The 10,889-nt window shown below is 44.2% G+C and overlaps 1 protein-coding gene across 1 annotated transcript in view; it reads right to left on the bottom strand.

The window, feature by feature from the left end:
• Nucleotides 1-10,837, bottom strand: part of PRTFDC1 (phosphoribosyl transferase domain containing 1) — a 100,003-nt gene extending 89,166 nt beyond the window's left edge. The window contains 3 exon segments of the mRNA XM_005865889.2: nt 1,136-1,169; nt 3,496-3,602; nt 10,781-10,837. Coding sequence (XP_005865951.1) covers nt 1,136-1,169; nt 3,496-3,602; nt 10,781-10,828 — 189 coding nt within the window. The 5' untranslated portion in view covers nt 10,829-10,837.
• Between the last annotated feature and the right edge of the window lie 52 nt (nt 10,838-10,889).

The following is a 10,889-nucleotide window of genomic DNA, read 5'->3' as shown; positions in this document are numbered from 1 at the left end:
ATATCACTAATATGCAAATAGACTCAACGGTGGAACAACCGAACAACTGAACAACCAAACAACCGGTTGCTATGATGTGCGCTGACCACCAGGGGGTGCATGTGGAACATGGTGGGCATCGGCAGCAGGTGGCAGAGTGCGGAACATGGCAAGCATCAGCTGTGGCGAGATGGTGGAGCAGGTGAGCGGGGGCGCCAGACCAAGGCAGGGCGCTGGTTGCTGTCATCGGGGAAAGCCTCTGGTGGTTACTGAAAATTCTTTGCTCCCGTGCACCACTGTCCCACCAGCGCTTGCACCTGCTGCCAGCGCCCAGTGCCAGTCCCGATCGCTTGGCGCCGTCAGTGGGTACAAGCAGCAGCTGCCACCAGCCCCGACTGCCACTGGAGGGCTTCTCCATCTCCCCCTGCTCCTCAGGGGCAATTGGGGCAGCAGCTGCCAATCACACCCGCTGACGACACTGGCCCTCTGGTGGTTACTGAAAATTCTTTGCTCCCGTGCACCGCTGTCCCACCAGCGCTTGCACCTGCTGCCAGCGCCCGGTGCCAGTCCCGATCGCTCCGCTCACACCCGCTGCTGGCGCCGGCTCCAATTGCTCCGCTCTGTCAGCGGGTGCGAGCGGGCCGGCGCTGTCAGCTCATGGGAGTGGTGGCGGTGAGAGCAGGGCTGTCAGCAGACAGGGGCCACAGTGGGAGGGACTGGGTGGGGCGCAGAGGATAGGCCAAGACCCGCCCTGTGCCCACTGCAGCCTGGTAGTCCACAGTTCCTTTCAGGGTGCACGAATGCGTGCACTGGGCCCCTAGTATCTGATAAAGGACTTGCATCTAGAAAATATAAGGAAATCTTACAACTAACTCAGTAAGATGACAAACAACCCAAGTTAAAAGTTGGCAAAAGACTTAGGCATTTTTCCAAAGAAGACATATAATAGCTAACAAGCACACTAATCATTAGGAAAATGCAAATTAAAACCACAATGAGATACCCTTATATATCCACTAGAATGGCTATAATTAAAACAACTGACAATACTAAATGTTGGCAAGTGTGTGGAGAAACTGGAAACCTCATCATTGCTGGTAGAAATGTAAAATGGTACAGCCAATTTGGAAAATAATTGGCAGTTTTTCAAATTTACCATAAAACTCAGAATTCCACTGCAAGGAATCCATCTAAGAGAAATGACAAGATATTTCCACACAAAGAATGTTCATAGAAGCATTATTCATAACAGCAAAAAATTAGAAATCCAAATATCTATCAACGGGTGAATCAAAATTAAATATTGTATAGTTTAATTTATAAGAAATGCCCAGACAAGACAAATATATAGAGAAAAAGAAATCAGATTAGGTGATTGTCTAATGCTGAGGGTAGGAGCAGAGATTGAGCAAACAAACTTTTTGAAATAATAGAAATATTGCCCTAGCCAGTTTGGCTCAGTGGATAGAGCATCGGCCTGCAGATTGAGGGTTCCTGGGTTCGATTACAGTCAAGGGCACATGCCCATATTGTGGGCTTGATCTCCATAGGGAGCGTGCAGGAGGCAGCCGATCAATGATTCTCTCTCACTGATGCTCCTATCTCTCTACCTCTCCCTTCCTCTTTGAAATCAATAAAAATATATTGAAAAATAATAATAAAAATATTATAAAATGATGCTAGTGATGGTTGCCCAATGCTAAAAATTTGCTTTAAAAAAATCATTAAATCATTTACCTACAGTGGGTAAATTCTGTAGTATGTAAATTATATCTTAATTAATTCATTTTAAAGGTTTGGATGGGCAATCCTGGGCCCCACCCTGGACCCCACCCCAGACCTTTGAACCAGAATCTCTGGATATAAAGCTTAAGAATGTACATTTTAACAAGTTCACTGGGTGATTCTCCTGTACAGGGATCTGGCTTTGGATAACCTTACCAGAGCTCAATAATTTACTAGATCAGGTTGCAATTAATTTAAGTCATAAAACTCAGGTTAGAAAAGTAGGAATTTGTTTAAACCATGGGGTTTCCATCCTGGTGTTAAGAGAAATTCTTCTGAGAGTTATTAAGAGGTGACCAACTATAAAGATGCTCACAGTGCAACAAAAGTTGGTTTAATTGTTAAAGTCAAGGAAGTCCCCCCACTCCCATAATTTCCATATATTTAAATATAAATTGTCAAAAGGAAGATTTAGCAATTTGGGAGATGCAAATTTCCGTAGTTTATTTGATCACAAAACCTTTTTTCCTTCTGAAGATCAGAACTTGTATTTCAGAGAAAGCCATATTAGGCATGGGAAACTCCAAACTAGACCTTATTTTAACAATATGCTCTAGTTTGAGAGAGAACACACAATATCCAAGTCTTAGAATTTGAGTGAAAATTTTAGAATCTGAGTGAAAGAATGACATTTCCTTACAGACAGAAGTAATCACCTAGCTTATTGCAAACTTTCTTTTGGCCGAGGACCTATTTCATAAAGTTAAATTTTAACTCAGAAGAATATAACACATGAAAAAGAAGGGGGCAGAAGTTTAAGTTTATGGTTTAAGGAGAGGTAGAGTGGGAGCCCAAAGCCTCCATTTGCTCCTACTTCCCTGTGCTCCCCACCCTGATTTCTGGGTCTGGGAAGAACTTCTGTGATTCCTGGGAATGCACTAAACCCACGGAGCTTGCTCTCCATATAAATGTGAAGGCTTATGAATTTAGAAATTAGAGATACATGGAAATGTAACAGTCTGGGCGTTAAGGCCACTTTGTGAAAGGGGCCTGGCCTCTATTTAAACCTTGGCATTTTTGGTGGGCTGAACTGTATGGGGTCTCTCTGAAACCAAGGGCCAAACAGGGGTGACTTAGGGGCTTAGAACAGAGAGAAAATGTTGGCTTTAGGAAAGCCAGTCAGCTAGGAAGGAGTCAGAGGCTATCTATGGAGACAAATAAGAAAGAACTAGAAATAGTATTCCAGAGAGAATTCTGGGCAGATCTTTTTAAGCTGCAAACATACCTGTTCCCAGAACATTACCACTGGCTGGGAAATAAAATTGTGCACAGACTGGTTGACCTCTGATACATTACTTTCTCCGAAATAAATACAAGTTTTCAGGAAAAGCCAGGGCTTTAGGGGCGTGTCCTGTGAAGGCAAAGATCACCTCTTAACTCTCCCTGGTTAACTGGAGAGTCTACAAAATGTGAGGCAAAGGTACCTGGGTGAGAAGCAATGCTTTCCCAAGTTCCATTTTCATCAGTTTGTCTAGGACATTGTTATCTTGAGACTGTTACTTATAATGTAATACTTTATGTATGGGTAGTATTTCCTCTGAACAAATGTCCAGGTAAACTGTTCAGGCAAAGCACAGATTGTTTGTATTTCAAATTCTCTGCCCTGAAAAGTGCTGTCTACCACTGCATAAAAGAGATCCAGAAACAGGGTCTTAAATTGTATTGCATGATTCACTCAAGAGACAGCCCACCCAGTACAGGGCCAAGCCCGACAGAGGAAGTAACACTCACCGATCCACAATGATGCCATGAGGTATGAGGACATATTCCAAATCTCCATAATAGTGCTGTGGGTATGTAAATAAATTCAAGTCATACCCTGGCCAGTCGTCCATAACCTGCAAATCAAATGATTTTGGTTATGGCATTTTTTTCATTGGAAATTTATTTTAAAACCATAAATAAACAAAAAAGTGTCATTAAAAAACAAAATAATACCCCAAACAGAAAGTAGTCCTATGATCAATATGGCATTAAATTATATTCTGTGAACCTATGAAAAGTTCGGTGGGACAAGGTAATTTTTCATTCAACTTGATAAAGGACCTAGTGTGGGAAACTGATATAGGGTTAAGCCTTGGACTGACCTGTTGGCAAAGTCACAAACAAGTTCCAGCTTAGAGGGCACAGTCCTCTTAGCATAATTAGGCTTGACCTTATAATACTCCCTAGATTTTACCTGGGAAGCTAATGGGCTGAGGAAGTGCAGGAAGTGTAACCATGGTCAAAACAAGTGAAACTCACAAGAACTGTGTAACTATGGTAACCACTACCTTGTTTACCTCTCACTATAAAAAGCTTGGTGAGGCCTGAGCACAGTGGAAGTCCTTCTCCTTGAGTTGGACTTGCCTGCCTGGTCCCCCAATATTTCCAAATTATCTCGTGTCTTTTCTCTTTCATTTGTGTGCGGCTCCTCTTCCAGACCCGAACCCTGAACCACACAGGACGTGGAGGGAAACACTTACGACACCTAGTACTAAAGAACACAGAGTACATGTATAAAATACCTTAATTTATGCCTTAATTATAAATGTTATCATAACTATAACATGTGTATCTACAACATTATATTTGTAATCATATTAATATATACACTATATCATATATTACTATAGTATTATATATACTATTACATTTCCAAGCATTGTATAAGCCTCATTTGCCTGAGAAAGATTACCTATTAAAAATACATGTCTCTGGGGATTAGTGTAGACCCAAACTTCTGAGTCATCTAATCCTTCTTGTAAAGACTTCTACAGGATGTACTATGGTGGAAACTAAAGTCAGTCTTATTGGGAAACAGTTGCTCCAGGAAACTGGCCCATTCAAGTACTGGGAAGACTGCAAGCAAGTCTTCCTCTTGCTTAGGATGGGATGTGCAAGTTTTATGGTTAAAGTAGTAAAGAAGTGAGAGAGAAAATGAAGGTGAAGATGTTACTTTTACTCTCAGATCTTTAGGAAAGGATGCAACACAACAGTTTGAATGCACTCAAACCTACCATGGCTGCATTGCCGGTTCTGGTTCTCTAATTACTCCTACCCACTGCCATCAGACTCCTCTCTCCAGCTTTAAGCTTTCCAGGCCTTTCATAATGCAGACCCTTCCTAATTTTCCAGTCCAGTTCCCTAAACTATCTCCTTCCTGTCCTGAGATCGGTCTTCAGTCGAGTTGTTTTCCTTCCCAGCTCTGTGTTCCGTTCATCTGTCTGTCTTGCATCTACATCTTTTCCCTGTCTTTCTTCTCTGTCTCTGTATTCCAAGCTCAGCTCCCCCAGGAAGCTTGGGTCAATACCCGCTTCTTTCTGGAGGCCTTGATGCCTGCTCCCGTCCCCTGATCTTCTTTCTCAAACTCCCGGAACCCCTCACAGCTATCTGTTCTCCTAGACTAGAGGAGCCCTTTCAGGCTCCTTGAGAAAACTCCTGTTCCTTCCAGCACCTGGTTTGGTTTTGCTGTTTTAGAACCCACTTGGGCCTCATTTAATGTTGGGACATCCTCCCGCTTTCCATTCTCATTTTCACTCCAGATTTAAAAACAATTCTCTTCTCTTTTGCTCAGGTTTTGGAAGGGCAACTTATGGTCCAGCCCACACCTGCTCCCATCCAAAACTTGTAATAGTTCCCCCCAAATTTATCCTTCTCTATCAGGAAAGAACAACTCCTTTTTCCAGTTGCTTAGATAAAAACCTCAGAATTGTTGTCAATTTCATTCTTACATCCCCTTCATAAAACCCATTAGTCAATCTTATCATCGATTCCTTCAAAATGTAACCAGGACCACCCCTCTGTCTGTTACCATATGTCTCCTGGGATTATTGCCATAGCTGCCAAACTCACCTCTCTGTGTCCACCATGGCATGCATACTCCCACCACATGGCAGCTGAAGTGCTCCTTTAAAAATGTACATGATGTCATAGCCGTCTTCTGCGGTTATTTTCAAAGGCTTCCCATTTCTCTGAGTACAATGCAGAGTACTCACCATGGCTTCCCTCTCTGACTTGTCTTCAAGCCTGCTCTTCCTCACTCACTGCTTTAGGCATTGTCCTCCTTGTTGATCCCTGAATGTGCCAAGCATGCTTCCGTCTCAAGGGTCTTGCACTTGCCATGTTTTTTCTTCCCCCAGATATCCACATGGCTTACCCTTCACTTCCTTCAAGTCTTCATTCAGATGTCACCTCTACAGACAGGCCTTCCCTGACCACCCAAGTAAAATAGCAGCCACCTCCTGCCCACTCATCCTTGTCTGCCTCTTACCCAGCTTTACTTTCCTTCATAGCATGTATTCCTACTGGATGTGTCTTGTGTGTGTGTGTGTGTGTGTGTGTGTGTGTGTGTGTGTGTGTTTTGTCTTGTCTCCTCCCACTGGAATATTAGCTTCTTCTGGTAGAGACTTTGTCTTTTTAATGGTTGAATCCCCAGAGCCCAGGACACTGACCTGGAATATGGCAGCTGCTCAAAAATGTTAAATGAGTGAATGACACACAGTCTCCATTCACGGATTATGCAATACTACCTGAACTCCAGCCTCAACCTTGTCTCCTTGTGATAAAGAGCACTGCTGTTCAAGGCTCTGAAAATTCATATCTACCATGGGCAGACTCCTAGTCAATGGTGTATGTCATCTGTATATTCGAAGAGTATCACATTGCTCTTCCTCTACCAGCAAACTGGCTGGGTACACTGTTGAATTTGCACAGAGCAACTCTGGCTTCCAACCCTGAGAACTCTTCGGGCCTGCTGTAACCATTAATACCATCGTGGCTGGGCAGAGCCTGAACCACCAGCTATACATGAGCAGTTTTCAGAAGACCCGCTAGCAGGCTAAGGTCAAGACAGATGGGAACCCTGTCCAGAACCAGGGAGATCATCCAAGTAAATAGCTCTTTCTGGCCCCCCTTCCAGACCACACACACTAACCACCTTACTTCCCAGAGCCAGGTGATGGCATCATTAACTAACGGTCATCTGAACCCATTCCTTCCATCATGCAAATCCTTTACTGCCCTCTCTAAATCTCAGAGACAATTCTCCACTTCATGTTGTAGAGCTCAGCTCTAGCATTTGCAAGCTGTGATGTTAGAGAAATTACCTACTCTCTCTGAGATTCAGTTCCCCTCTCCTGTAAATAAGACACATAAAACCTATAGACAGGGTAGTTGTGAGGATTAAGGCATAGAACAGATAATGTTCTTAGAGGTCTTAGTACATTTCCTGATGCATAATAAGTGCTTAATAAATGACGCTCCCTCCCCAAATAAGAAAATGGCAAATTAAACCAACTTATAGATAAAAACTATAATGGTAATCCGTAGCACAGAGGCAGATGGAGTACTGGTTAAGAGCATACACTTACAAGTACAATACACCTGGAGACAATGAGACCTTAGGCATTTTAACCTCTCTGAGTCCCAGTGTATTCACCTGGAAAGTAGAGTCAATGCCTACCTCATGTGGTTACTGTGAGAAGTAAATAAGACAGACAATGGAGATAAAACTCATATCCATATCTAGTCTATCGTACTTACGTAATAAATATTAACTGCTTAGATGTACTGAAACATCAATAGTTTACTTACAACTGATATGCTTTCATTAACTTAAAGATGTGCCGTAAACCTACTTGCCGAACTCTCATTACCCTAGTTAAAGCCGTAAATGTAAAAGCAGAAGAAATGTATTTTTCAAAAACGATTCTATAATCCAAACTGGCCTTATTTCCAATAGAATAGTGAGTTGTCATTGTTGAGTAGAGGTAAAGGATCTACTTTGTTATCCTTGATATCGCACACAAATGGCATTGTAAGTTAAGCCCGAAACCTGGGGGAGTGGAAACTGCTGTGGACTGTAGATAATTATGTTATTAATCTGCTTTTTAAAATAGCAAAACAAGAAGTCTTTAAATAGCTTCTGTATCACAGATAATATGCTCTAAGTTTATTCAGCACAATCTTTCTCTGTTGGAAGATGCAAGACACGGCCAAGCTGGGGAAGTGACACATTAACTGAGCCATTTTATACAACATCAAACCCCAGAACTCAATCCAAATCTCTTTTCTCATTTAATGATACAGTATATTGGAAATCTTCTTTCTAAGTCATTAATATATTTTTTTTGCTTAGAATATTTCTTGCATTATTTTTCAAGTGGATTCCCCCAGGGAGAAAAACAGTTTTGCTGCGAAGTCCCTCACTTTGTGACCCACTCTCTCCTCCAGGCAGTGACCATGGCTGCTGCCAATTTCAGGCTCAGGGCTACCCCTCCACCATCAGAGAGGAAGGGAGTCTAACCCCTCAGCTCTGTTTCCAAGAATCCCACACACGAACATCAGCACCTTGAGACTCTGAGTTTGCCTTTCCTGCCAATTTAGGTTAATCTACTTATCCTGAATTCTACTGGAGAAAAGGACATAAATGCAGGAACTGTCTCTATTATACACTGATTATTTTCAACCAAGGCAGGCCCTCTCACTGCCTCCCTACATCTTCCACAAAATTATCTTGCTTTTGAGAGGGCTTCTTTTGACACAAATAGATTGGGCTGTTTACACGATTCCATCATTGCTTTTTAGACTTTAACAATCTACCTTTCCTATTAGTCATACAGATTTACCTCGTTCTCTTTTAAGAGTATCTATTATTAAATAGTAGTGCTATATTTAACCATTCTATTGATGGAATGGCTTTTTTACTAATGGCTTTGTAATTGTTAAATACAATGGCCACTTTTCCATCTTAATCCTACTGGCTTTCTGACACTCTTAATGACCTCTCTGCCCCCTCCCCTCCAAACTCTTCCCTGGGCACCTTCCTCCCTTCCTGTTCTCTCCTACGTTGCTCCTCATTCTTAGTCTCTTGATCTGGCTTCTCCGGGACACTCTGCCTCTTACAGGTTTCTACCTGTAACAGTAATTTTTAAATTTTCCCCATTTTTATTGGGCATCCCTATCCACCCACCCCCAAGCATCAGATCTCTTTCTACTTGCTGATGATTTCTAAATATATTCAATCACTCTCCTGAAATCTAAATATGAATTTAAAGTTGCTTACAATGCATCCTGCCCTGTAGGCCCTATGGTCAGTCACTACAGACTTGAACTTATTTCCCTTTCATATTTTCATCTCCCTCACCCCAACCCCAGGCCTGACCATCTTCTCCATGGCAACTGGGGTGGCTTTATTTAAATTCAATTTTCACTGAATTTATTGGGGTGGCATTGGTTAATAAAATTAAATAGATTTTCAGGTGTATAATTTTATAATACATCATCTGTATATTGTACTGTGTGTTCACCACCCCAAGTCAAGTCTCCTTCCACAGAGTGACATTTTTATATATGTGGGTTTTTTTTTTGTTTGCTTGTTTGTTTTTAGAGAGAGGAAGGGAGGAGGAGATGGAGCCCAAAACCATGGAGCATGTGCCCTGACCAGGAATTGAACCTACGACCTTTTGGTTCATGGACTGACACTCAACCACAGAGCCACACCAACCCGGCCAGAGTGACATTTTTAAAACATAAATTGGGTGTAAAATTTCTTCTCAGGATGTAATGATTTCTTAGCACTTGGCATGTGCTGTCTTGAGTACTCTGCTTCAGAGTCTTCCCATGGCTACCTCTTGCTTACACTTCAGATGGTGGCTCAAACATCAAGGAAAAAGAGGCCTCCCTGACCACCTGAGCACAAACAGTGCTCCCCAGCCTCCTCCAATCACCATCTCTTTGTTCTCCTCTTTCCTTCTCATTGCACTAACTGAAGCTATCTCCTTTATGTATTTGCTTTCATACTGCCTGCCTGTGTCCTTTCTCTCGAATGTAAGCTCCATGAAGACAGGGTTTGGTTGTGTTCTCTGCTGTATCCCTAGAGCCTAGAACTCCACCTGGAACCCAGCAGGACAGTGAACGTATGTAGATGCCTAAATAAATGAACTGCAACTCTTTTAAGAGTCAAAGCACTCCTGTTAAATTAAGAACCGAGGAACACATTTCAACCTGAATAGTTCTAGTTGAGCGTGAGGTGTTTCCTTCCTGCTCACTCACGGAATCCATTCATAATCACAGGTATTTGTGAATTACAGGGTAATCTCTTAAAAAAGTAATCTTAATATAGTACACTGGCTCCACCGGCCACCCTCACCACGTTTTCCATTAAACCTGACACAGTAATAACCACTGCCTCCTACAGAAATCATTCTCCATGGGAGGCACGGGCAGACGCCAGTGGCCACAGGGCAGAACTCATTTGATTCACTGAAAAGAGGGGTGCCCCCTGGTTGACTCCTGGAGGGATTGTCTGGGATACAGAGGCTCTGGGCTGGGAGCCCACCATCCCACGTCCTCCTCTCGGGGCACAGTACCGCATATTTGACATATAAACTCTCCAGATCACTCGCGGGGCCTCGCGTGCTGAGTCCCTTCTGCAGACGAGGTACCTGAAGCTCGAGAGGCACTCGCTTGCCCGGAGCTTGGGCAGAGACCCCACAGCGAGGGTCCCCGCGCAGGTTGCAAAGCTCAAACGTCACCTGAGCTACTTTCTGTCCCAGCTGCCGCGGAGAACCCTCAGTGTCCTGTGGAAGACAAAGCGAGAGGGCCGGGCTGGAGAGCTCAGGAGGAAGCACAAGAGGAAGGAGGTCCCCACGGGTGGCCGCGGGGGTCTTCACAGACGTCCCCTCCCAGGGGTGACTCCTGGCGGCTGGCAGAAGTGGGGACCCGGCGCGACACAGGCTTACCGCTGGAGTAGCGGATTCCGGGCTGGGGCCAGGGTGGGGGCCAGAGGGGAGACACAGAACCCCGGGTGGCGGGATGTTGAGTGTTTGGTCAGATTGCGCGCCAGGAGCGGGGAGCCGGGAGTGGGGAGCCGGGTTTAAGGATGGAAGCGATCCCCGCCGCGAGGGAAGAACAAAGCCGTGGCCCGAGCTCACCCGAACGCACTTCAAGCCTTGAGTGTAAGAGGAGGGCGCCAAGAAGGGAGGGGAGAGGAGCGCGCGACTCGGCCCGAAATCCATAGGGAGTTTGCCTTTACCACTACGCCTCGCCAGTGGCCTGGCGCCGCTTCACTGCTCCCGGCCATGTTTCTCCCAGGAAAAGTGGGGAGGGAAGGACCGGGGAGGGGTCGGGGTGGGCCCTGGAGG

Source organism: Myotis brandtii, unplaced genomic scaffold, assembly GCF_000412655.1.
Source record: "Myotis brandtii unplaced genomic scaffold, ASM41265v1 scaffold215, whole genome shotgun sequence".
Taxonomy (NCBI): Eukaryota; Metazoa; Chordata; class Mammalia; order Chiroptera; family Vespertilionidae; genus Myotis; species Myotis brandtii.
This window is presented reverse-complemented; position numbering and strand designations above follow the sequence as displayed.